The following is a 27,473-nucleotide window of genomic DNA, read 5'->3' on the forward strand; positions in this document are numbered from 1 at the left end:
CAGAGCACTTTGTTCTTAAGACTTGCATTGTAAGGGCACACTGCCTATGCAATCATCTATTATACCTCTTAGTTGTTCAGTTTGAGTCATAATAAGGTCTGATGTGAGGTGAATAATAGCTAAGCCTGTTTAAACTCAGTTTCCCATTTCAGACCGCTCTGTAAATGACATACTAATCTACCCAAACAATGGGCTGAACAAAAGCTTGTGGAAACTGTTAAGCACCTGTGTGAACAAATAATCTTTTGTTTTGGAATTTCTATTTTAGGAGGAAATTATTATGACAAGACTCATGTAATTGTAAATCATCCCCTGGAGGGAGAAGAAACACAGAAATGGGACATTGAGATATTGTGAGAGAATCTACAGCATCCCTAGGAAGAGCAAAGGAAGAAGGAACCTCACGTCCCACGGAAAGGAAGCTACTTGTCCTCATGCACCTGGATCACTGAGAATGAACACATTTTTTTCCAAAGTTCCAAGACAAGACTATTGCTGTTAACCATGGGAAAAGCTCAAAATATTCTTGCCAATTATTCAGTGTTCCTGTCATAAATATGTCTTGATTTCTGGGAAAGATTCTACTCCTGCTTGAGCTCCAGTTTTGGTGAGCAAGTTTACTGAAGTCTTTCTCTGTGTCCCAAATATGAATCCTATTCCTGATAGCCATTATATAGGACACTGGTGGTGCTATCATCCTATATTAGTTATTAATATACTAGTAGATGCATGTATGAGTGTAACACACAGGGAAATGAACTCCTATATGTCAACTCATACTTTTGCAAAAAGGTGAATCTTTTAGCAACATTTGAAGACAGATTAAATAAACCTTCCTCTTAATATGCTACAGTAGCTACAACAAAGGTCCTCTATTGAGACTTTTATAACTGAAGCACCCTGAGCATTTATACTTGTAACTGACCCCAGGAAGAGACCTCAGCTTTATTAGGAAAAGGCTCAAGTACGGGAGTATTTTCTGTAGCCATTCTTTGCTCAGCCTTTCAAACTAAAAAAGCACAAATAACCTGTGGCCATCCTTGCACTCTTACTGGAGACCCCCTTCTGGGTGACAGGACTCTAACCAGTGTTTAACCTATCCCGGTGCTGAGACCTCACCCTAGATTTTGCCTGATCTGCCCTCAAGAAGTGTTTGTAAAGACTGTGGCACCTGCATATTAGACAAATTTTTCTTTGCTTGAAGGGCAATTTCAAATGTTCAGATTAAAACCACATAGTATTTGAGCCTTGACTATATACCATTTCAATTTAAAGGTGGAGTCGATTTCTCTCTGAAATGACAGAAAACTCATTGTTTTTTACTATTTTAAATAGCTTTCATTTAAGCAAAATCAGGTAGGATATTTTCTTGGACTTAGTTTCAAGTAATCATTACCACTTTTAACTGTACAATTCACAAGCATTCTTCCCTCCTGAATTGGTTTTAAACATATTGAGGAAACTTCCCTTCAACTTTTGCCAGAAAGCAGAAAAATGTCTATTCTATTTTTATATAGAAAGATTAAGTTCTCCAGGGGTATTTTTAAAAATATTAACCTATATGCACTTTAAAATAACTAAATTGTTTAAGCTCAAAGACCAACTATTTTGAGTTTTTATATAAAGAGACTTGGGTCTTTCCATGTAAATATTAGGTTTTTTTCCCTTCAATCTCAGGCTCTTTTGTCATCTTTCAAGCATCTGCAAAATTCTCATATGTCCATAGATGTGAGTGCCTCTCATTAGTGTGGCAGTATTATTTAATGAAACTTATAGGAGTATTTTAAAGGGGGGAGGGGGGGTGTTTACACAAAAGTATGTATATTTTCTTTATAAAAAAAAAAGTTAATTTTTTTTCTTCACGTTAATTGTTGAAAATTTTTCTAGAGCCAGTGAGGCTCTTTAAAGAAGTTTCTTCCAAAGACAAAGCAAGGTAACGACACTGACATTTAAATTTATTGTAGTTGTGCCTTTTCTACCACACTGGATTAAATAAACTTGTCCGAAATATGGTTTTGTCACATTAATTTGCCATTCTTCCATGACCACCTATAAGAGGCAGGTCTTGTGTTAGTAGAGACACACAAAAGGAAAGTTGTACAGAACTGTTCTTCCTACCCAGTCTATGTGCTGGGGCTCCCTAGCACGTAAATCTTCTCTTGTCACATGTATATATAAAGTAGTAGACACTCGATTCTATAAATGCACTAGACTACCTGGATTAAACATTCTGTCCAAAGGGATAACACCAGGCTTTCCTTTTCCTCATCTGTAGTAAGTCTCAGGTCCTTGACAGAAATAGCTGAACTGTTCCAAATCTGCTTCAGTGCATCAACATGAGATAAAGGAAAGCGAAGTCCATAAGACTGAAAAAGGAAAATCTCGTCAGATAAAATAATCTCTTAAGTGGCATTGTCATATAAACTTCCAAAATTCTCAATATATCATTAATTTTGATACCTTCATAAGTATGAAACTTGTTTCAGATAACTTACAGAATTTGCCAATTCCCACATGAAAACTTAAATATCACGAAAGGCATCCTGATTTAAATGATTCTCATTACACCTTTCCTACAAGGCTACACGTCTCAGCTACTATCTTTTAAAGCTGGTCTGTGTGTCTATCAATCGTCCTGGTGCGGGAGCTCTGTCAATTACATGAAATGTTAAGCCCATACTGCACTCATAAAAAAGCACACAGATCAAAGGTAAAAGAATGCTTCCTAACCACCACCAAATAACAGGAAAAACATTTTAGGTTGGCACAAACCTCTGTTTCCTCATTTCCCATCATGTGTTTCTCTCTCCTATTCTTTAAAGAATGGTAGATGTAAACCATCTTTTCCTGAGTTTCATCCTTTAAAAAAAAAACATCAAGTCATCGACAAAATATCAAGGGCTTCATTATAGTCCTCACAGATTACTATTGGTATGTAACAAATAGTCACCTTTAGTCACTTTTTTAAAGATAAAACAGTATACCTGCATCAGCATCTTCGAAAACTTGCTTTAATGAAAAGCAACCATTCATGTATCAACACTCAAGTCTTCATTTAATCACACCTGTACTTTGCATCAAATCTGACATTCCTAGGTATGAATTAACAATTTATGAATACCATGGAGTGAATATTACCTCAAGAAATACCACTGTGATCTCTAAAAATTTTCACTCCGATTACAGTAGCCTCCCAAACGGCCTCTACTTCCCTTCCCTCTCCACCCTACATAATGCAGTTTGCCACTTCTAGAAGTGTTATTCATTCCCTGTCACCTCTTAATAAGGATCAAACACCTTGGCCTGATGCAGAATATCCCAAAACTGATTATCAGAGTAACTAAGATTTCTTTTAATGGAGATAAGTACTTTTAATGGAGATAAGTACTTTTGAGGTTTGCATATATTGCAAACCAGTTCTCACCAGGTCTGGCCCTAATGGCTGGAACAGTCTGGTTATGAAAGCATTTTGGTGCCCTAACCTGCATCCCCTCCAACGATGCATGGGGTACCTCCCCAAGAAAGCTGATTGGGAGGAACAGGGTAAAGCCACAGGGCACGGGATAGTTCCCAAGGTCCTTAGGACTGTACAGGGAGCTTTAATAATAAAGGCAGAGGCTCCAACACAGACCAGATGAAACCCAGAAATGTATAATATCTTTAAAATTTTCCAGCTGATTCTACAATAAGCCAGTTTTGGGAACTACTGGGCTAGGTGGCAGTGTTAGGAAATGTAGACCATCTTCCTGTGGGATAGAGATTTTTAAAGACGAAACATCAATAAAACCATATGTAAAGACACATCTACACACTGTACAGGGTGGGAGAGGGACTGAGGGAGATGCACGAACAGGGTGTGTGCAGTTGTCTGAGCAACGTGGCCTGAATTAGAATGGGAGGCAAAGACAATCACTGCATGAGGGGAATGAAAAGTGATTCTGTGAGGGATGAGGGCAAGCTCTCAAGTGCCCAACAGGCAGGAAAATCTGCAACAGGAACAGTGAGATTTGGGCACTATCTGCTCTAATGTGATGGCATTAAGCTGTGAGAATAGATGGATTCCCAAAGGAGAAGGGCAGGGGCCATCTGTTGGTCCGATAACCTGATGGAAGTACCCTGAGGGGAGAGGAACCCTCTTTCCTCTGGATACTCACAGATCGATCCTGATCTGGCCCCAGTGTGAGGACGATGTGGTCTTTAAATTGCAGCCTCACTGTGCTGTCCAACCTTGGTAACTGTCCACCTAGAAAACCCAGAGAGAAAGCCAGTGTTCAAAAGTGGAAACCAGCAGGCTCTAACTGGTTTGCAGGTATAACTATTTAAGAAATACATTTACCTACAATTTGTAGTGAATCTAAACATGAGGCACCCTCTCCAACTCAAGTACTTGTTTACCTTGACATTTATAGTGACATTAAAGTATAGTTTACATCCTTATGGAGCCCATTCTCATAGCAAAGACAGACATACCATTAGATAAATAACAAAAGGAGTTGGCAAGTACATTAAATAGACATAAATACCTTTGAAATGTAGGTACCTATCAAAATAGAGGCAGGGCTCCTGTCCTTCTGCATAGAGCCTGTCTCCAGTTTCTATCCTCTTGCTTCTTGCTTTACACATAGACTCTAGAAAGAATACCTGAGTTCAAACTGCACCACCATACCAATGACTAATGGTGTGATCATGGCAAATTATTCAATCTATGTAGGTCAAGCATAGTGTAACATACAAGCCACCTAGTAAAGTTCACAGGGGGAAAAAAAACAAACTTCACTGTAAACAGTACAAACAGACCAGCTTTACAGGGTCATCTGGTTGAAAAAGTCTTGACAGATCATAGATTTATTGACTATAATGACTAAAACAAGGAAAATTTGAGATACATATTCTGGGCCATTAATTGATACTCCAAAAACTATTCTGTTAAAGACTAAAATATATGCTAGTAGAACATTTGCTATTTTGAATAGATACAGTCAAAAACAAATCCTCAACTTCCCCCAAAGATAGAATAAAAATATAAATAGAATCCATGTTAGAAAGGATTCAGTGGCTCTCAACTGGTGATAAATAAGGTTTTCTCAACCCTCCTGAGAAAGAAAGCTGGCCTGGCACTCATAGCTGTCTCGGTGATCTCCTATGGAACATCAGACAATTCCATAGAATGCCAATATTAAACAAGGCCACACTATGACTGAGATCAAGAGAAAAACCAGACCACTCCATAACCATGTCAGAACTCAAGTAAAAGAACATTATCCAAACTGCAGAAGTGACCTAATAGCCCCCACCCTGGCTAAACCTGAGTGACTGCTGCTGCATTACCAGTTATAAGTTCAGCCTCATTCCATCCCTCCTGCTACTAGATAAGATGTACAAGAGACCCAGTTACAGAATCCCTGCTTTCTGAAAGCATCCAACCCAGAGCAAAGCCCCGCTTCCTTGAATCCTCCAGAAAATCACCTAACTCAAGCCCAGATCCTATAAATCCTTTTCAACACCCTTTTACTGAGATGCCCCACAGTTCCCAGTGGTGTGCACTACAGGAGTGTGGTGTTGCTAGTCTTTGCTATAGGACATCAAAATCACCATCTACCCAGAAGTATTTTATGTCATCTGCAGCCTAAACCTGTCACAAAATAGTCACCTGGGACTTGGGGGAGGTTGGTGATAACCTTGGGCAGTCCTGTATGTCACCTGCTGATGGCAACATTTTACTCATCCCTTTGTTAATTCCAACGAGGTTATTTTAGTGTTCAAGTTCCTAAAACTTCCATAAGACAGTGAATACCACAGTACCTATTTATACAGTTTTCTCACCCCAAATCACAGGACTCTCATTCCCATCATGCTGGGATGCAAGGTCTTTGCAAATGATTTGCAAATGCAGAATCCTAAAGTTGTGTGCAGTACGCGTTGTCCAACCATAACACACTAGAGACAGTTCCAGCTCCACATTAATTCTAAAATGCCTCAATGTTCCATCTGCTCAAAGAAGTGGCCACCCAGGAAAGCTTCCAAATACCCCACATTAGCCCCTAACCACCTAGAAGATGGCAAGCTCCACCTGGTGTTGAAAGCTCTGCTCCGTCTCCCACACAGTACGGTGGGAGTCTATTCATAACAAAATCCTTCTTCATGTCTGCAGAAAGCAGCTCACTGGTGCCTTCCAACCGGTCTGCAAGCGTCCTCAGGAAAGCACTTAATCTTCTTGTTGCAACAGCTGTGGTTTCCACCTGCTAGAAACACAGAGGTAAGTTCTGGTGCAGACTCCAGCAGAACTTACTGTCTAGGTCCCAGTCTCCAGAGTAGTCTGCTGAGCACAACCACACAGTGACACATCCATGTCACTCCCAGGAGGTGGGGTTTGAGGAGGCTTAAAAACGATATCCCATTATTTCTTTGTAACTTCTGCGTATCTTAAGCTGCCTGTTGTTTGTCAAAAAAAAAAAAAGATCAATTTTCAGGATTTTGCCTGGAAAGGGATCCCTGGAAATGTACAGTCTCAGCTCTTGCCTTTTGGAAAGCAAGTCACCAACCTAAGGTGACTGTTTCAGACAGTGACGGCAACCTTGTTCGACTCAGCACTAATTCATTCACCTTCTCAAATCTAGCCACACAGTGCTGCTGTTTCAAATGTAAAACCAGGGCAGACAAGAAAGCCAGGGAATATGCCACGATCAGGATCTCCAGTGAGCCTCTCCTAACTAATAATCGTGTGTGACGAATCTACACTTCTCCCAGCCACATTATTTATCCAACCATTCACTCAGCCAACATTCCTACAGGGCCCGCTTCTGCCACCATGAGATTCAGAAAGACAGCCGTTTGCACCACACCCTCAGTTTTCTGGGTCGCACATAACGTGCTGGACTCCATTCATTCTGCAAGCCATCAGCTCAGCTGGTGAACACAGGAGAGAAGATGAGAAGAAACATGGGGTCCCTAGGATGTAGACCACAGCTTCAAGCTGGCCCAGGTTACGAGTCCTACTCTTTTCCCACCCATCTTTACTCCTTACCAGGAGAAGCTGCCGGGGGATGCCGGCTCGGAACGCCAAGTCTTCCTTTGCAGTATCAAACACAAGCCCCGAAATGGTGTCCAAAAGGAAATCTCCCCATGAACTGGAACACACACCGAGGAAAAAAAAAATAGTGAATGCATAAAAAATATACAGAAAACACTGAGTACTAGTAAAACCAAATGCTATGAATGGAAGCTTCCATAGCATTCCAACTCCCCTGCCCACGTATTTTGAGTTCTAATAGTTTTACGTTACTCAGCACAAAAACGTAAGAGCTTAGTCAATCATACTGCTTCCCTCCCTCCCCACTTGCAGACACTCACATGGAAAGTTAAAAATGGGAAGCAAGGCTTTATTCATGGTTTTTCTCTTAAAGATAGCAGAGAATCACATACTCTCATTAAGCAGGAAGTTTAAGGGACCAATTTTTTAAAAAGGTTTTCAACTGTAATACAGTATTCATGAGGACAGCTTTGTAGAAAATTTTAACTCAATCATTATAGGACCAAAAAATAAATTTTATGTGCAAAAGATACAAAAGCAACATATTTAGGGTAACAGCAAGATCCTTGGACTGTAATTATCTGAACAGATATACATAAAAAAGGTACATATAAGAGAGCACTCTCCCTCAGTAAAATATCCATCAACATCAATTTCAAAACAATTGATCTTGCATTTTGTTAAACTCTAGTGATGGTTTTACTGGGGTAGAAGGTAGAAGCCAGAGGCCAAAGATAACATGTAGGGATGTGCATTGCTGTTCAATTACCTTTGCTTTCTTGGAGGCATTTAGAATTGGCTCACTCCTAAATATGTGCCAATGTGTGAAACACCGTGGGGTTTCTCTCTTTAAACATTTCTTAGCTATTTAAAATTTTCCTGTGTCACCAGTGGATTTCAAATTGCCAGCTACGTGCAAAACAGAAATTCACAGCGTGATTTTTACCCTTCTCAAATTAGTAAGCAAAATTGACACTTTCATGCTTCCCTCTCCGGAAAGTGGCAAAGGAGAGCACTTCCTCCAAGACGTCCACTACTACCTGGTGGCCTTACCACTCTGCAACTTAATGTTACACCTAACCTCACACCTTCGGTTGAACTTCAACCTGGAGGACACATGCACATCTCTCAACAGCCCTTCTCCAGTTCCTACAACCCATGCCCTCAATTGCCCCTGCTCTTCCTGAGGTGGGCCTCAGTGACTTTCCATTCCTCACTATGCAAGGAACCCAAACATAACAACGAAGGCATTTTTCATAAAGGAAGCCTAAAACAAGCACTGGCCTTCTACTTGTGTGTGTGGGCAAAGACAGCTCCAACTTCAGGCTGGGCTCCAGCTAGTTCCTCTAGTCTCTTAAACACCGGTTAACTTCAGGCTGAAAAGCCAGACAAGGAAGCAGAGGTATGCTTACAAACTTGCTATGGCTTTGAAGGTAGGGGACTTGCTGTCCCTCGGGCCTGGAACATCCTCTTTTACTCTGATCTTCTGACCCACCTTCTACTCTGACCTTCTTACTTGTCATTTAACTCTCACAGAGCTTGGGTGTCATTTCTGATGTCCCAGCTTTGCTAAGTGCATTCCTCTATGTTCCAAGAGTCTTGTCTGAAAATCTACAATTGAATTTGTCACAGTTTAGTAACTACTTGCACACCTATCTCCCTCCTACTACCACTTCCAGAGTGTAAGTTCTCTTAAAGCCCCTTAGCATCCAGAAATTGGCACAGGATCTAGTGCCTGCGTGCTGAATAAATGAATGGCTGGTGCTTTTAAAGCGATCTGAACTGCAAGGTCACTGCTATTAGGAAATCACAATCTGCTACTGCCCAGTTCCTGTCATGTGACGAGGCTCTTGCCAAAATGGAACATGGTTTTCACTGTTTTCAGCACATGTACTTAGGTCTGACTGTCCCAGACTGCCTTGCCTGCTTTAATTTCATGGACTGTAAAAACACGGAAACCTTAAAAAAGACCCAGAGGTTTCAACGGTTACAGACTTTGTTTAGGGTGATGAAAATGTTTCAGAAACAGTGGTGATGGTTGCTTAACAGTATGAATGTAATTAATGTCATTAAATTATACACTTAAAAACAGTTAAAACAGCATATTCTATGCTATATATTTTATAACAATAAAAATATTGTAGACAGAGACATGCACTATAAGCCCAGCCTGGCATCACTAACACACTGCCATACCTGCAGCTATGGTTCCTTCTCTGCAAACTCTGGGAGCCTTTAATTGAGAAACTCTCAGAGTTATATAGTCAGGTTCATGACATTCCCAGGAGAAAGCCCAGATGGACCAATGGCACAGATAGGACACTAAAGAAATATGAAGCCTGCAAGGAGCCTGAAACCATGGAGGTTGGTTAAGTGGAAGGATAATGGCCAACTCACTCACGTGCCTCCTGAATGCAGCTGCTGTGGGCCACAGCACAGAGCTGTCCTAGGACACCAGGCTGGCAGGCAGAGAGCTTACTTGTTCTGGTAGGTGCTGATGGTCACGTGCGTAGAGTGGGCCAGCCCCGGAGGAGTGTCTGCTTGATGGATGGTCCCTCTGGGGAAGTACAGCAAATCACCTGGCTAAAGGAAAGAAAAGAGGAAAGAGTTAATAAGGCTATCTTCTCAGTCTAGTATGTTTTATGGAGACAAATATAGCCTTTGAGTTTCAGTTCTCCATTCTAGAAACCTATTTAGTGATTCAAGAGGCAGTCTATATGCAGGGCTCCTGTGGGGTCCTGCTAGTTCACTTCACTGTGCCTGCGACTATGAACCCCAAATCCTAGAGAGGCTGGCTTTCAGTGCCTGAAGTCACTTTCTTTATTCACAAACTGAGACCAGATACTCTTGAAACCATCCCACTCACGCCCAGGGATCTGGGAGGTGACACCTGGACCTGAGAAGCCTGCTCCCTGCAACGGTGAAGCATTGGAGCTTTACATATACTGTGCTCATGAGAAGGAAGAATCAACATCATTAAAACAGCCATACTTGCCAAAGCAATCTATAGATTCAATGCAATCCCTATCAAAATACCAATGGCATTTTTCAGAGAACCAGAACAAATTATCCTAAAATTTATATGAGGCCATAAAAAACCCCAAATAGCCACAGCAATCTTGAGAAAGAAGAACAAAGTTGGAGGTATCACACTACCTGATATACTATACTACAAGACTACGATAATCAAAATAGCATGGTACTGGCAAAAAAACAGATACATTGATCAATAGAACGGACTAGAGAATCCAGAAATAAATTCACATCTATACACTTAATTAATATATGACAAAGGAGACAAGAATATACAATGGGGTAAAGACAGTCTCTTTAGTAAGTGGTATTGGGAAAATTGGACAGATACATGCAAAAAAATGAAAATGGACCACCTTCTTACACCATATACAGGAATAGATGCAAAATGGATTAAAGACTTAAATGTAAGACCTGAAACCATAAAATTTCTAGAAGAAAACTTAGGAAGTAAACTCTCTGATATTGCTACTAGTAATTTCTTTTCAGATATATCTCCTCAGGCAAGGGATACAAAGAAAAAATAAATGGGATTACATCAAACTATAAAGTTTTTGCACAGCAAAGGAAACCATCAACAAAACAAAAAGACAACCTACTGAATGGGAGATGGTAATCGCTTATGATACATTTGATAAAGAGTTAATATCTAAAATATATAAAGAACCCATACAACTCAACAACAACAAATTGATCCAATTAAAAAATGGGCAGAAGATCTGAATAAATATTTCTCCAAAGAATACAGATGGCCAATAAGACATATGAAAACATGCTCAAGGTTGCTAATCATCAGAGAAATGCAAATTAAAACCACAATGAGCTATCACCTCACACCTGTCAGAATGGCTATCATCAATAAATCAAAAAATAACAAGTGTTGGCGAGGATGTGGAGAAAAGGGAACCCTCATACACTATTGGTGGGATTGCAAATTGGTACAGCCACTATGGAAAACAGTCTGGAGGTTTCTCAAAAAATTAAAAGTAGATCTACCTTTTGACTCAGGAATTGCACTTCTGGGTATTTATCCAAAAAAAACCCAAAACCATAATTCTAAAAGATCTATGCATCTCTATGTTCATAGCAGCAGTATTTGCAATAGCCAAAACATGGAAGCAACCAAAATGCCCATTAACAGACGACTGGATAAAGAAGTTATGGTTCATATATACAATGGAATATTACTCAGCATGAAATCTTACCATTTGCTATGACATGAATGGACCTAGAGGTTACTATGCTGAGTGAAATAAGTCAAAGATAAATACCATATGATTTCACTTATATGCAGAACCTAAGGAACGAAAAGAATAAACTAATCGAAAACAGACTCACAAATATAGAAGACAATCTGGTGCTAGTGGGGGGAGGGGACTAGGAGAAATGGGTGAAGGGTTAAAGTAGTACAAATTAGTAGCTGATAGATGGTCACAGGGATGAGAAGCATAGCATAGGGAATGTAGACAGCAGTCATGTAGTAGCTAGATGGAGAGGCAGAGGGAAGACACAGTCAGGGGAGATCATTTCAGGGGGAAATGTCTAGCCAAGGTACTATATACTTGAAATAATAAAATAAAAAGCTATTTAAAAAAAGAATGGGAGCTTTACAGTCATTCAGACTCTGACACTTACTTGCTGGTGACTGCAGCAAATTAAAGAACTTCCTGAAGCCTCAGTTTATCTGTAAAATGGAGGCAATAGCTCCAAATCTCATAGAATTATTTTGAGAATTAAAGGATACTTCATAATCAAAGCTGTTAGGACAATGATGGGTATGAGGTTATTTTATAATTACTGTCTTACCCACCAGTCCCTGATAGTTTGTGAGCTCTTCCAGGAAAGGTCTATATCCATCTTGTATTCCCACAGCCTAAACTACCAAAGCATACAACGGAGGCTTAAGAAATGCTTGGATAAAAGGATGAAAAACCATATAACCCTTCACTTGAACCTAAAAACTAGACATAACTAAAGATCAGGCCATTTCTTGAGCAGATGAGCCTCCTCTGCCCTCTCCTCGTTCTCTCCCAAACCAGTGGATAGAAATATTCTCCGCAAATCACTCTTGCCCTGAATCATCTCCTCCCTAATCCCACCCAGATGAAAAACATTCTTTAAAGAAGTTGCCCGAGAGGCTAGAGAATCTTGAGAGCCACTTATCTCCCCTCTGCAAACACGGGAAACAGTCTGGCTCACTGGTTAAGAGCATGGGCCCTGGCCTAGAGGGAGAGTTCAAGAAATATCAGATTAAAAACACTTTTTAAAAAACATTAAGATTTGCTTTAAAGCAAGAAACAATATATAACTATAAATATTCAAAGAGCTATCTTGGTGGCTTGCCGTGAATCAAACTGACAGAGAAATTAGTACTCAAGTAAATAAATGCTTTACTCATAATTATACCTATCATTTGCAAATGGAATTAGGGCTGCAAAAGGGGATATTATTTTGGGCTATCCAGGGAGTTCCAATGTAATTAATCAAAAGGATCTTTAAAAGTGGAAGAGGGTATCAAAAGCAAACCAGAGAGATGAAAGTGTGGGAAAGACTAGGCTCCATGTTGCTGGCTTTGAAGATGGAGGAAGGGGCCATGAACCAAGGAATGTAGGAGTCTTCTAGAATCTGGAAAAGGCAAGGAGACAGATTCTCTCCTAGAACCTCCAGAGAGAATGCATTCCTGCTGACAACCTTGATTTCAGCCAAGTGAGACCCTTTCTGGATTTCTGACCTGCAGAACTAGAAGAGAATAAATGTCCATTGTTTTAAGTCACGCTTGTGGTAATCTGATAAGAAGCAATATATTGACATATAGCCACTTCTTGCAAGGAATTTCATTTTAAAGGAGGCATCAAAGTAACATTTTTCAATTCCTACAACCTACAAAGTAAACATTAAGATCTCCATTTTAATTAGGAAACTGAGACTTGGATAAATAACTTGCCCGAGGACACACGGCTCCAAATTGACAGGAGATAAATTCAAACTCAGATTTGTCAGATCCCCAAGCCATAAAATAGTGTTTCCATTACAGGGGTGGTATTCACCCCAAGGTCCTGAATTGGGCAGATGTACCACAAAGGATGCCACTTAAGTAGGGAGGAAGAGGGGTGAGAAGGGCTCCAGGTCTCTCCACGCTCGCTGCCAAACAGAGCAACTCAGATTTTCCATTTATACTGGGCATTTATGCAAGATTCCATTTGAAGAGCTTCACTGATTAAAAACTCACGTGTTTATAAACATACAACTTGAACAACCCTGCAGTACATGAAGCAATCATTCTTCCAGGAGACTCAGGGCTTCTCTTAATGAACTGTGATTGGATGGGTGTGATTAAAGGGCAGAGCTCCATCTCCTCAACGTCTCACACTGTCTACCCTTGAAGATCACCATGGAGCCTGACCTCAGGCAAGGCGCAGCCAGACATCAGTCTGGGTAACTCAGCCCTGACCTCAGAAGCCATGGATGGCTTAGTCTTTGTCCTAAAACTAATCAAGCAACAGCCTAAATAAACACGATTTCCCAAGAGCTGAGGTTGCCCAGCTTTTTCTATAAAGGACCAGATAATAAATATTTCTTATTTGTAGGCTACATGGTCTCTATGGCAACTAGACCACTCTGCAGTGTAAGGTGAAGGCAGCTCTAGACTATACATAAGGAATGAGTGTGGCTGTGTTCCAATAAGCTTTATTTATGAAAACAGTCATCAGGCTGTACTTTTGACGCATGGGCCATAATTTGCTGACTGCTGACTAAGAACATAAAAAGTGTAGGTACCTTTATCGTTGTATTTATTTAAGTCTCCTATAATATAGGCAACCATCTGAAAAAAGGGAGATTGTTTCCTCCAGTTACTAGTAGGCAGGCAAAGTTTTTAAAATCAAGAAAGGGTCACAAGGCATTAAGAATTAGACACTGGTTCTAACTTCAAGACACAGGAAATAAAAAAATTAAAAAAAAAATAACTACATACAAAGATATCAGGTAGGCAGAATTTTGGGAATTGTCTGAATTAACTGTATCTTACTGCCACTGAAAGAAATAAAATTTATGTTTTGTAAGAAAAGATAAAGTTTCACCATCGAGCTATTCTTATCCAAGATTTTTTTTCTCAATAACTTCACCTGCTAGGGTGACTGGCTATGATCCTGTCTAGGCTAACTACTCAGAGACAGACTTTCTCAGCAGCAAGATGCCAACAAACAAGCACGTGATCAAGCCACTTGGCTTCCTGGAGGAGGGCTTCTCAAGAGCTTTCATAATTACCACTCTTATATGCAGGGAGAAGGGAAGTAAGTACAGAGCGTGTCAGATGCACAACCAAGAGGAAAATGGGTCATAATGGAACTTTACTAACAAAAGAACTGAGGGTCCCTCGCTGTGCTCTGCCTGTAAGCAACCTACAGCCCAGTCCTGTCTGAGATTCAGCACAGCTGCCCAAGGCCAAACCTTCCACTTTTACTCAAGAGAAGTCAGAGGACACTGAATTCATAATTCATTCCTGCTGTACATAGATTATGTTTGGAGACAGGCTATATGGCAAATGAACTTAGCACTTTCTCACTCAGTTCTACAAGTACAAGCTAACGAGTTCTACAAGTACAAGTAAAAGCTATCCTTTGAAAGCTATATATACCGGCTGACTGGAATGAGATCCACTGCGCCCCGAAACTCTTAGATACATTCTCACTGGGACCATTACGCGAACACTAAAATTCAAATCCGAACTTATCTCACGAGAGGCATCCACAATAGAAGTCTCATACCTTCAATGTGAACTCGTGTGCTGGCCTCCCAATCCTGTCCTCGGCCTCCACGCTGTACTCCCGCGCCAGGGGCACAGTGGGGTGGTAGAGGCGCCAGTGCTTCTCTCCCTCCAGCTGCAGGATGAAAACCTACAGAGAGTCACAGCACCGGGGCGTCAGAGAGCTTCCTGACAACAAGGCAACGTGATTCTGGAATATTAGCCCTCCGAGGGCTTAGATGAATTATAAGTTGCAGGTAAATAATAAAAATGAAAGATCAGATACATTTCATTCCACACTTAAAAGTTGCCACTACTGGTTTTCACTTTAAAACCAAGAAATCATAAACCCTGATATAGAAGGACAGTCATTCTTTTCACATTCATGAAACCTCGCTGAGTTCCTTATATCTATCCTACTATATATCTACTATCTCATTCCTGTAAATCTTCTATCAGACAGCTGAAAGCCCATAAGCTCTGATGGAAAAGGCAAGCTTTGGCCAAGACAATGTCTGAAATCCTTGGCAGGTAGAAAAGCTTCAAGTTTTTTATTCTTCATTCAGCCAAAGATATTTTAACATTCTGTTAAAAAGTATTAAAAAATAAAAATAAAAGAACATGAACTCTTGGGAAAATGTATTGATATCAAATTGCTCTCAAAAGAGGGAAAAAGGACTTTTTACTAATTACTGTGTTCACACCTTGTATTAATAAAAAGATAAAACTACGAAATACCTAAGCCAGAGTGTTAACTTTTTTTGGAGCCACGAGAGAGGGAAAGCAACACTTGTCGAGGTGCCAGTGCTTAAGTGAAACGATGACCTTCATTCGAGCGGCCTCAAGATTTTCACAAGTGGAAAAAATATATATTTTTGGCAGCTACAGAAAAGGGACAGAATGAAAGCAGATGTAAGGATTGCTCATGATCGCATCTTATTAAAGAACATACATTGTGAAATTAAAGAAAAAGACAATTATGCTTTTCTGTAAACTCAATAAATACCCATTTAATAATGTGGCTCTTTATATTAATCGGGTTAGAAACAGTCTTTCTCCCTGGAGAAGAAGGAGCAGGAAACCAGTTTGGTGGGATTAATTTTGACCCAACATCTAGGGGAGGTCAAGATCTCCAGTGACCACACAAGCAGTGTGGACAGAGATCTGGCCCAAGAGCTGAACTGAACTCTGACAACTACCCTAACGTGGACTCATAGCAAGTCCTTCCCCAAGCTGAGCAATCTCCCTCCTCTTACCTCAACATCATCATAATGGGGTGGCAGGCCCTGAGATCCAGCAGGTGTTATGTACACATTCGAGCCAACCAAGGAGCCAAAGTAGCATTCCAGCTTCTCCTGGATCCTCCAAAGCTCATCCTAAAAAATAAAAATGAAAATAAAAAAGAGAGAGAAAGAGCAAAAGAGAGAAAAAACAGTGAGGAGGAGGGGAGGAGGGAGAGAAGGAAGGAAGGGAAGGAAGGGAAGGAAGGAAGGAAGGAAGGAAAAGGGAAGGAAGGAAGGAAGAAAGGAAGGAAGGAAGGGAGTAAGGAAGGGAGGTGAAAAATATATTAGCAATAAGAAAAGTAACATGTTCTTATTTGCTTAGCAAGTCTTTACTGCATGGCTAGTACGTTCCAGATACTGAGGATTAAACAATGAAGGAACCACCACCTCTGCCTCAAGCATTTGGTCTACTGTAGACGCCAAAGAAAAGATGTGAGCACATAAGCAAGATTGGCGAGGTTGGCGATCTGGTGTGGGTGGAGTCATGGAGGATTTTAAGCAGGAAAATGACATGAATCAATTTACATTTTTAAAAGCTCACTCTGACTCCTGTGTGGAGAATGAAATGTAGAAAAGCAAGAGAGATAAGTCGGGAAGCTACTAAGGCAGCAGACCTGGCAAGAAATGAGCAGGTGGTAGGAAGAGAGGGAAGTAGAAAGGTCAAGATGTACTGTGGAAGTAGCACTGACAGGACTTGTTGATGGACTAAATACAAAGGGGTAAGGGAATGGGAAGAGTAAAAAAAATACTCCTGGGCTTTTGACTTGGACAATTAGCTCTCAATTCCATTTACTGAAATGGGAAAGACTTGCTAAAGAACAAGTTTTCAGAGGATAAAACAAGTGTTCTATATTAGAAATATTAAGTTTGAGCTGCTATGACTCATGTGGTGATGTTTTTAAGTAAGCTTCTGGCTAAGTCAAGTTCTGGCAAGAAGTGAGGGCTACAGATTTACATTTGGGAATTCTCTGCACAAAACTAGTAGTTAAAAGCAATGGGAGCAGACATGATAACACAAGAAGAGGATATAGACACAAAAGAAAAAGGGTAGAGATAAGGTCCCTCTCTCCAGTCACTCATCAGCTCTTCAGGGTATAAGTCAGATTGAGGAGGAGCCATACGTTCTTGCAAGAGAGAAAGAAACCTGATTTTTCCCTGAATGATGGAGCCAGGATTCAAATCCAGGAAGCTGGCTCCAGAGTCCATACTTTTAACCAGAACTCTGTATCACCTCTAAAAGTAATTATCTTTAAGAAAAACAAGTCAAAGTACACTGAAGAGCCCAGTTTCAGGCATATGAATGTACAGAGACCAATACACAGAAAACACTAAACATATTTAAAATATCTGTTGGGTAAACCAATGACCACAGCTTGGGAGTTAATCCTACCACTGAACTGAAAAGGGATCTACAGATTAAAAACACCATGTGAGAAAGAATGAGGTCAGTATAGGGAAAGCTTGAGACAGCTTTATAAAGCCCACTGGACTACTCTACAATCTCAAGGCTCAGGGGTTCTATTTAACACAGAAAGAATTTAATGACATCTGAACTTAGAGCTCCCAAGGAGTTCTAATTTATACCGGGGAGGGGCCAGCAAGATCTAACTCTGTCATAACATTTGTATGGTGACTGGAACCACTGGAAAACCAGGGCTTCTCTCTTCTCTGTGGCCTGAGAGGTATCTCAGGACAAAATGGGTGACAGCTTAGGGCTTTCAACTCAAGCATCTGGGTCCGTAATTGATAAGCATATTTATATTTTCTTCTTAAATGATACCGAAAACCCTATCAATTGTACAATTGTCCCACCTCTCCCGGATTTATCTTCTGAATCTGCCAAGTGTGGTCTATTACAAAGAGATCTGGAGTTAAACCATCTCAGTCCAAGTTATAGTTACAAGCTAGGTGACTTCAGCTTCTTAATTTGTAAAATGAAGACTCCCACCCTAAGACTGTGGGGAACAGCATAAAATAACATCTCCCATCTTATTTAAATTTCAGAGCAGTACATAAGTGTTACTGCTTCACTGATGCTGACTTAGGCACAATTAAGGCTCCTGAAAACTGTATTCTTCTTTAACCTATGACACCCAACTATGTCCAGAGATGCCAAGGCAGATCCCAGAGGACCCCAAAACAATGAAAAAGGGGAAATGGAAGGCTCTCTCCTGGTTGGCCACAACCTCATCTCTCCACTGAACTACTCACAGAGTCAAAACCAAATGCCATAGCTAAGACCAAAGCCCATGTATATGCCTAAAGGAAGGCAAAGATAAACATGCCAAAAGTCCTCCCTTTCAATTAACATCTTTAATAATAGGAAAATGCCTTAAATGTGGAGTCAGAAGTCTTCACTTAGTAGCTGTGGAAAAGTCACATCTGTGAACTCGTTTTTTCACAGAGACCACAATGACCGCCATATTTCAAATGTCTTTTGGAAGGTTCAAAAGTTACCACATGGGTAAGTATTTGGTAAGCTTACCCAAGACATTATATGGATTACATAAAGCAGGTGAAGGACAACATATAGAGCCTTGGTTAACTCATTTCCAGATTAACTAGAATAAGCTGTGCATATTGTGAGACCCACTAATACTAGAACCCAACTTCTAGTATAAGAGGGTAAGTTCCTACAGCTCAAAGGTCTTTCAATACAGGCCATGGAAAGACCAAACAAAACAAAACAAACAAACAAAAAAACCAGAGTGCATCCTAGTCTAGCCTGGGGACTGAATTTAGATGGAGAAAGCTCATCCTTCCTGCTTTAATAAATATGGTCAAAGATCTGAGTCCACAGGGCAAAGGAAATACATTCTCAATCACCTGGAATCAGGGAAGAGGAATGTGCAGGGCTTAAGTAGATAAGTAGAGAAAAATTCAAGATGATTCTAAAATACAGAAATGACAGCCACAGAGGACATCACATATATGCCAAATAATAACTTTCTACTGGTCTATAATCAAATTACATGTAATTAACTTCACTTAACTTTTCTGTTCATAGTTCTTAGGTGTCTAAAACCCATTCTTTTAAAAAGTTCTGCTTCTGGCCGGGTAAAGAGTCAAGGACTGACTCAGAGAGAAGCACCATGGTGTCCATATTTTCTAAATTAAAATCATATCTTAGTCTGGCAAGTGATTTATAAATTCCTTTTGGGTGCCTAAGCCAAAAGGCTGGCATTCCATGGACATTTCAACTTCACATTATTGCTTGAGATGAAATATCTGAAATCAGGACTTGCACTGAAAAATCTAAAACTACTTAAACTTTATCCAGAGTACGAATAGGTTCAGGATCCTTTAGACTAGAAAAGGAATCATTTACCAGACCAGATAATTCATCAGATGAGGCAAAATGGGATCTAACAAAGCAACTCTTGAGTTCAGTCATGAGATATATTATTGGTAACTGATGACAAAGTCCCAGGAGCCACCAATATAGTCAGAATCTACCCCTCCAATATGGAACCTCATAAACTGCTCTCCTTCTCCTCCCATGCTGCCATGTTGATTCAGCTATGGGTCACAGAAGGAGAATTCTAAATGAGGATAAAACTAAAACTCAGAATAGGCTGTCAATTGTGTGGGGCTACTTGTCATGTAAAGATCTCAGACCTCTTCAAAAGCAGATTAGTTTTCCTGAGTTTGCATTTTATAAATGTAAAAACAGATCACAGAGGAGGCAAATTACCAAGTATTCAATGACGTAGAAAAATAAAAAGTTAGTCTTCCAGACTTGCAAATCGAAGCTACCCTACACATATGACTGCTAACCCAGGAGCAATTGCAGGGCCAAACCCTCACAGCCACACGGGTGGGCTGCTGTTGATAAGGGTGAAATCTTTTTCTTGAACATACATCTGGTATGTGATCCAATCATGGCTCTGAAGCTTCTACTTAGGTAGATGCAGGCAATAAAGGGAGGCAACCTCAAGAAAATGACCACCTTGATCCTATCATGTCTTAACTTATAATGACGGACAAACAGAAATGTCTACCATATACCAAAATATAAATCAGCCCACAAAACATACCTCTGGAGGCATACTGTTATTTTAATAAACTTTGTTAACCAGCAATATAATTTAGTTTTTGCAGTTCAATGACACCCATGTCCACCCTGAATGTTGGACATTTTCTAACAATTTAGCCAAAGGATAACATAGAATCTCCTAGTTTGGAATGCATTTAAAGACCAAACAGGTGCTACTTCTTCTCAAGCTGGCAGGAGGCAAATCATCATCAAACCCCAGGTTCATTCCTGAGTTGACCTATGGCCAAATGTTAGCACTTTAATACATAGAAGGATGCTGCAATGGGGAGAACCTGTTACCTTAAATCTCTGAGGCTGGTGAAACTGAATTGTTGCCCTTTTCTGAACAAAATCTTTTCTCAGCTGAAGAAAGTGCACTTTGCCATCTTTATTTAAAACCTTCTTCTTCCCATTGACACACCGGCAGACATTTATGTCTCTTCCATAGTACATACCCCGGCTGCACAGACTCTTCAGATCTGATAGCTTGAACAGGGACTGGTAATATGTGGCCACTGCAGGGTCATCTCTCTGAATAAGAAGGGGTTTCTGCTCCCAGAATTCCTTGAAAAAAGTCTCCGTCTTAATGGGTGAGATTAAACTTTCAAAGAGGCCACTAGGGCTGTCGAAGTTTAAAGTGGAGGGTCCCCCAGCTGCCTCCACCTTCAGCTGTTTACAGGGACCAGGCCCCTCTTCCTTCCCAGTTCCTGCAGGCTTTGCTTTCTTTGGCATCGTTCTGTCTCCGAGACAAAGCAGCGAGGAAATGCAAACCTACCAAAAGAACAAAGAACATATGTTGGTGTTAAAAGATCATGCGCACACAGACACAGGTGCGTGCACAGACACACAATTGCATCACTATTAACGCCTTCGTGAGAACTCTTCATAAGTCAATGCCTTTTCCTCCAGGATGTGATGCAGCCTTAAGCCAACATCATTTCTTCCAAAACATGACTCAGCCTCAGATTAAATATTCATTAAAAGGAAAGCATATTTCCTTTTACAAGAACACAAAAGTTGTGGAATTCACTGTTTATTAGTAAGTATAATGATCTAAAATCAAGGAATTCCACTATCTTAGCAGTTCCAAGTCACAGTTTTAGCCTGTGGTCATTGACATAGCAAAGTCAAAAATCTTTAATTTGGCTTCAATCAACACCAGGTCCCAAATCTAATTAGACTGTACTCTAAGTTACAAACTTGCCTCTAGAATTATCAATAGCTGCCCATTGCCAGGGGCTCCTTATCACAGCCACACTCAACATGCCCTGGGCCATGGTGCCACCTGGTGGCTGGAGCAAGAAGCTGCCTACTCCCAAGTCTCTTCCTCAACCACCTGAACCTCCTCACTTCCAAATCTCAGCTTATTCCTGAAAATTACTTTATCAGAAATCCCTCTTCCATTAAAAAACCAAACTAATTTGAGGCTGGCAAGTGAAGGCTAGAGATAATTCTATCCCAAGTCTTTAAAAAGCTATAACTTTCAAACTATAACAAGACATAATAAAATACCTCTACATCATTAACCTCTAATACAGCATTCCTCCATCCTGAATGTGCACACACGTCACCTGGGCATCCAGATCTGCGGTAAGGCTAAGACTGAGATTCTGCATTTCTAACAAGCTCCCAGGCAATATTGCTGCTGCTGGTCCACAGACCACACCTGAGTTGCAGGAAGAGCAACACTCCCAAGCACTTTTAAGCCTTCTCAGAACTGCCCCCAAGCCTCAACTAATAATACAGGTGGCCCTCGTCTGGGATTCAAGAATGGTAATTCAAATTATATGAATTTCATGAAACTGCAAATTTCTATTTTAAAATATATTGGGGGAGGTGGAGTCCATTGCTTTCACCAGATTCTTAAAGGAGTCTCTGGAAAGCCTCTTCGATAAATGGAGCTGGGAAAATGGGAAAGCCACATACAAACAATGAAACTAGATGGCTGTCTATCACTACACACCAAAATTAACTCAAAACAGATCAAGGACCTGAAGAGAAGACCTGAAACAATTAACTGCACAGAAGAAAACAGGTACTAAACTCATGGACCTTGGAGTTAGTGAGAATTTTATGAATTTGACTTCAAAGGCAAAGGAAGTAAAGCAAAAGTAAATGAATGAGACTATATCAAACTAAAAAGATTCTACACAACAAAAGAAACCAACAAGGCAAAGAGGCAGCCATCCAAATGGGAAAAGATATTTGCAAACAGTGGCTCCAATGAGGGCCTAACTATTCAAAAATATATAAAGAACTCATACAACTCAACGATAAAAAAACAAAAAATGGGCAGGAGACCTGAACAGACACTTCTTCCAAGAAGACATACAAATGGCCAACAGACATGAAAAGATGCTCAACCTCACTAGCTATTAGGGAAATGCAAATCAAAACCACAATGAGATACCACAGAATGGCTATCAACGGGACAAGTAATAACAAGTGTTGGAGAGATTGTGGGGGGAAAAGTGTACTTGCACTGCTGATGGGAATGTAAATTAGTACAGCCACTATGGAAAACATGATGGAGATTCCTCAAAATACTAAGAATTGAATTACCATATGACCGAGCAATCCCTTTTCTGGGTATTTACCCCCAAAACTTGAAAATGTTTATCCGCAAACATATATGCACCCTGATGTTCACAGCAGCATTATTCACAGTGGCCAGGACATGGAAGAATCGAAGTGTCCTACGACAGATCACTAGATAAGAAGATGTGGCACATATATACATCAGAATATTACTCAGCCTTAAGAAAAGATGAAATAATGCAATTTGCCACAACATGCATGGATCTTGCGATAATCATGCAAAGCAAAATAAGTCAGACAGAAAAAGTTGAGAACCATATGATTTCACTCATATGTGGGATATAAAACTAAAAGCAACAAACAAACATGACAAACAGACTCAGACATGAACAGTAGATTAGTGGTTACCAGAGGGAATAAGGGAAGGGAGAAGTAGATAAAGGTAAAGGGGGTCAAATATATGGTGATGGAAGGAAATTTAACTTTGGGTGGTGAACATAATGCAAAATATATGACATATTGTTGAATGGTATACTTGAAACTTATTTGATTAACTAATGTCACCCCAACAATTTTAATAAAAAATAAAAACCTGTACTTATAAAGATCATTTTTTCCCGAGACCAGTAACTCATTTATAGGTGTTATGGTTTCCTATTTTGTTGGGCTATCAGAATTTCAAGAATACTGCTTTCTGCTCCTTTGTCATTATAACTAAGCTGTATTTCAACTACACCATGGACTAAGTAGAATTAGTGGTATAACCTGGAAAGTAAGCACCCTGGAACATGTTACATTACAACAAATTTATAAATGAACATTTAAAATACAATCCAAATATAAATTGAACAAATTAGGAAGTGGGAACATCAAAATATAAAACTACCTAGTGGCCTCATTTTACCTCCTAAATTTGTATCCATAAATAGCTCTGATCAAGTGCTTTTGGCAGGAAAACACAAGACCATGGTGGAAAACTAATAAAAATCAATACTAAAAGCTTGCGTTGGAGGGGTAAGGGCTTAAGCTTAGAAAAAAATAAACTTTAGTGTTTTAGGATGTCATCAATAAGACACAAATTTTCTGAAAATGTTTCACATTCCTTTTAAGTTTTCATTTGTCACCTTAAGAATCATGGCTTCGGGGAGACAAAGTACTGTTAGTACTTGGAACCCAAATATGAAAGCAGATTAGCAAAGAGCACTGCTTGTGCATAAAAGTTACCTGCTATCCTCTGAAAGGCCAGCTTATGGCTGACATCTGGGAACTTCGATTTTTGGAGCGTTCCCACCATCATTAAATAAGAGTGACTCATTATTCATAAGCTATGAAAGCAATGTAATTTATACTGAACATCCAATTTCCTTCTGGGAGTCTGGAATTTTGGTAGTGCCAAGCAGAGGGTGTCTAGGTGACCAGCCCTTGATTAAAAAAAATTTTAATTAAAAAAAAAAACACCTGGGCATTGAGTATCTAATGAACTTTCCTGGTTGGCGCCTGTGTAGTTGCTGCAGCAATTAAGCAGTTGGTCTCCTTCTGCTGTAATCAATCAGCTGAGTCTTAGCAAATCACTGAACCTAGGGATGGTTTTAGGAACCCCTACCCTTTACTCACATTTAATTTTTAAAAGCACAGACTAGTTCAGAAGGCTTGTATCATTAAAAGTACTATATGATGAAAAAATAACTTCATATTCAGCCACACATTTCTTATCCCTCATATTGGTCAGTTTAAAATTTAAGGGATGGGAGCAGCAGGAGTATGCAAGTGAAAGGCTTGTTTTAAGCACCATATACAAATACAGTACATTAAACACATTTGCAGGAAGTGTGATTAAAGTGCACAGAATACTTAGGCCAAAAATAAAATCACTTAAAGCATTCTTCCTATCTACAATCACTAAAAAATAAACCCCAACACATTCTAACAAATGCTTTTGTTAGAATGTATACTTCACTACTTAATACCACCAAAAGCTATATCATTTATTGTTTTTCTATATGCACATTGAAATGATCTGAGACTCAGTTAATTGGAAGCTAGCTTGGAGGTTACTGGGAAAATATACTATTTTTCTGATTCTCACACTACCCACATTGTAAGACAACGATTCTTTTTAACAGCTTTTCGGGTTAGAGGGAAGAACAAATGACATACCATACCAAATTGAATGTACAAAAATCTTAAGATGCATCACAATTTCAGAAACAGTAAAAAAGCATGTCTCAGAATCTAAGAAATATGATAATTAAACAAGAGAATGCTGTCTAGAAAAGTACAGTCAACAAAAGTCGGTCTATAAACCACAGACCACCCAAACAGAAATTAGAGTAAATATTTTTATAAAGCCACAGAGAAAAAAAAAAGCATGCTGTTAAGAAGCAATTGTTACCATTTCACAATATGTACAAATACTAAATCAATTGTATTTCAATTGGTAAAAGAGCAATTGTCCAATTTGAGGTGACTATAAGCATTAAAATGTAAAATAATTAAGTCCAAAGAAAAGATTCATGGCTCATATTTTACTAACTGCCCATGGATAAAAAAAAAAAAAAATCAACTAATCTAAACAACTTTGAAGGGTTAAAACAACAAGAAAATCAATACTGATACCCATTCCACAGCCAACAAATATAAGTGTCCTAACTTTTTCTATAGTGATATTCACCGATAAGAAGTCATAACACGTTAAGGGAAGAGATGGCTATATGTGCATCTCCCAGAGCCAGAGTGTGGCACATAGGAGGTCCCATCAAGAAATGTTTGCTGAATGAATTTTTTCCCCTTTTTCATCTCTTATATATAATTTTAGAGAAGAGTCTCAAAAGCCTCATGCAAAAACAAAGTTGGGTAACAGATGGTTTATTCAGTGGAGATTATTCTGATGTCAGCTGACCCTTGGGTATTCAAAAGTATAGTCAGAACTGAAAGGCACCTCGACCATCAATGGTTATTACCTAAGGGGAGGGAGATGTGTCTTCATAATCTCCAGAACAATGTTTTACAGTGCAGGGCAGTCACCAGGAAGGCTTGTTAACATGACACAAACTTCTGAGCCCCAGATCAAGCCTACTGGATTAGCACTTCTGGTAAATAGTATGTTCTCTACATAAATTTTAGATGCACTAACGCAGAGCACCATAGTCAAACTCAGCTCAATTAAATACATACACACTCCTATCTGAAATGACACACTGCCTGTAACAAGGTTGCCTAGGCTGACCTAAAACAGTTCTTTTCCACCCGCAGAAATGTTTTATCAATTCAGAAAAGGAAAACAGGGTCTCCTATTGACCTAAAGCTGTGACTAGCAGTTATCTTTTTAGTGCTATTTTAGAGAAAAAAAAAATTGTACCTTATTAATGTATTTTAGTAATCATTACATTACAAAAAATGAGGCCAGAGAAGCAAAATCCATCCAAGAGATGGTGGAAGAGGCTGGGTAAATCAACTCCTCCACTTAAACATGAACCCAGTGCAATCTAGGCCTGGCATCGAATATAGAGCTAATTAGTGGAGTAATTAAGATCCTGTGACTCCCAGGACTATACCGCCTGAAAACACAGTGAACAACCTGGTCTTATTAACCTGTTGGACAACCCAGCTGTCGGGCGGCCGTTCTAGAAATACCTTTTGACAAATGAACAGGAAGGGTAGGCTGTAATTTTAAAGTCAGGGTGCGACGAGAGAGGCGCCGCTCCCCACGCCTTGGCCTCAGATTCCCTAGATGTAAAGCCTGTCTCTTAGGCCCGACGTGACGACCGGGAGCAGAGCCCACGTGGTGGCGGCGCTCCCAGACAGCCTGATCTCCAAACTTTCCGCAGTCTCGGGACCACCGACCGAGCACGTGGGCTACGCTCGGTGCCCAGGCCATTCGCGAGCCGACTCCTGGATCCAGGTAGCCTCAGGCCCAGCGTGTCCACACTGCCCTGGTGCCCAGAATCCTGCGGCGAGTCGGCGCGCGTGCCCAGCTCCTCAACCACCAGCACCCGCTGGCCCAGGCCCAGCCGCACCCGAGCTCCCTGCCCGAGTGCGCCCCACCCGCACCGGAGCTCGGACGTTTGGAAGACGCGCACGACCTCCGCCTGCCGCGGCGCTGGACTGCGGGCCGCGACCGCTCCACTCACCAGGGTTGGCTTGTTGCACGTGCCCGCGATCCCCCTGGGCGGTGTCGGCTGGGGGCGGGGCGGTGCGTACACGCTCCCGCCCCCAACCACGCCAGATCCACGGGAGTGGGTGCTTCCGGCGCCTAGTATCCAGGAGTGTTCGGAATTCACGCCCACAGATTTCTTTCTTTGGTGTTAAAGGAAAAGAATTGATTGCATTGTCTTTTGAGTTGGGGGTGAGATGAGACTCTGGATTTGAGGATGTGTTCTAGGACACCCTGTTCCTTTAATGAATGGGGAAACAAGCCGGGAGAGGAGAAAAGAGCTGCCCAAGTTTAGGAAGCTGGTGGTCCATCGCATTCTTTTGGGCAATCTCTGCTACTCTGTACTGTAATGTCAACTTTAATTTATGTCACTTTGCTCCGGTGGGGAGAGAGAATCCTGGTTTAAAGGGCTCCTGGAAATTCTTTGTTACTGTGGCTGTATAAGCAAAGAACAAAAGCAGTTATGTTTAAGTAATTTAGGCCTAAGGCTTTCCTTTTGACTCTAATTTGGATTGGGGAGGCTGAGAGTGGGCACGGGGATCAAGAGCACACCTCTGCTCTTGTCATTATAATCCAGATTTCTCAGCATGGCAAGCCAAAAAGTATTAATTACCTCTTCAGACAAACACAGTGCCTGTCATGCCTGTAAAGAAGAG

At 40.4% G+C, this 27,473-nt stretch overlaps 2 protein-coding genes across 9 annotated transcripts in view; one reads left to right on the forward strand and one right to left on the reverse strand.

Annotated features, from left to right (window-relative positions):
• Positions 1–2,010, forward strand: part of CRYBG3 (crystallin beta-gamma domain containing 3) — a 98,012-nt gene extending 96,002 nt beyond the window's left edge. Inside the window, exon 22 of the mRNA XM_039879100.1 lies at positions 269–2,010. Within this exon, the coding sequence (XP_039735034.1) occupies positions 269–357 (89 nt within the window). The 3' untranslated portion in view covers positions 358–2,010. The remainder of the gene's footprint in view (positions 1–268) is intronic.
• Positions 1,935–26,851, reverse strand: RIOX2 (ribosomal oxygenase 2). 8 transcript variants are annotated; one of them, XM_039879108.1, is made up of 10 exons: positions 26,795–26,851; positions 20,427–20,897; positions 16,064–16,183; positions 14,830–14,958; positions 9,510–9,613; positions 7,025–7,127; positions 6,071–6,239; positions 4,155–4,243; positions 2,773–2,859; positions 1,935–2,366 (listed from the first exon to the last, which is right to left on the reverse strand). In XM_039879108.1, the coding sequence occupies exons 2-10, from the start codon at positions 20,856–20,858 to the stop codon at positions 2,208–2,210; spliced, it is 1,392 nt and encodes a 463-aa protein (XP_039735042.1). In that variant the 5' UTR covers positions 20,859–20,897; positions 26,795–26,851; the 3' UTR covers positions 1,935–2,207. The 8 variants fall into 8 exon arrangements, with proteins under 8 accessions (XP_039735042.1, XP_039735040.1, XP_039735041.1 ...); XM_039879106.1 differs by having other exon boundaries at positions 6,050–6,239; XM_039879107.1 differs by having other exon boundaries at positions 6,071–6,242.
• Positions 26,852–27,473: the final 622 nt, after the last annotated feature.

Source organism: Pteropus medius, unplaced genomic scaffold (genome assembly GCF_902729225.1).
Source record: "Pteropus medius unplaced genomic scaffold, Ma_sr-lr_union100, whole genome shotgun sequence".
In the NCBI taxonomy this organism is placed as follows: domain Eukaryota; kingdom Metazoa; phylum Chordata; class Mammalia; order Chiroptera; family Pteropodidae; genus Pteropus; species Pteropus medius.

What these genes read in the sequence shown, in the direction of transcription:
- RIOX2 (XM_039879101.1), bottom strand. Translation starts at nt 20,858, where the DNA reads ATGCCAAAGAAAGCAAAGCCTGCAGGAACTGGGAAGGAAGAGGGGCCT. An exon ending in CCCATTATGATGATGTTGAG is followed by an intron (nt 14,959 to 16,063) that starts GTAAGAGGAGGG and finishes GACTCTCTGTAG; the next exon opens with GTTTTCATCCTGCAGCTGGA. An exon ending in TGGGAAATGAGGAAACAGAG is followed by an intron (nt 2,367 to 2,772) that starts GTTTGTGCCAAC and finishes TTCCTTTTTCAG; the next exon opens with TCTTATGGACTTCGCTTTCC.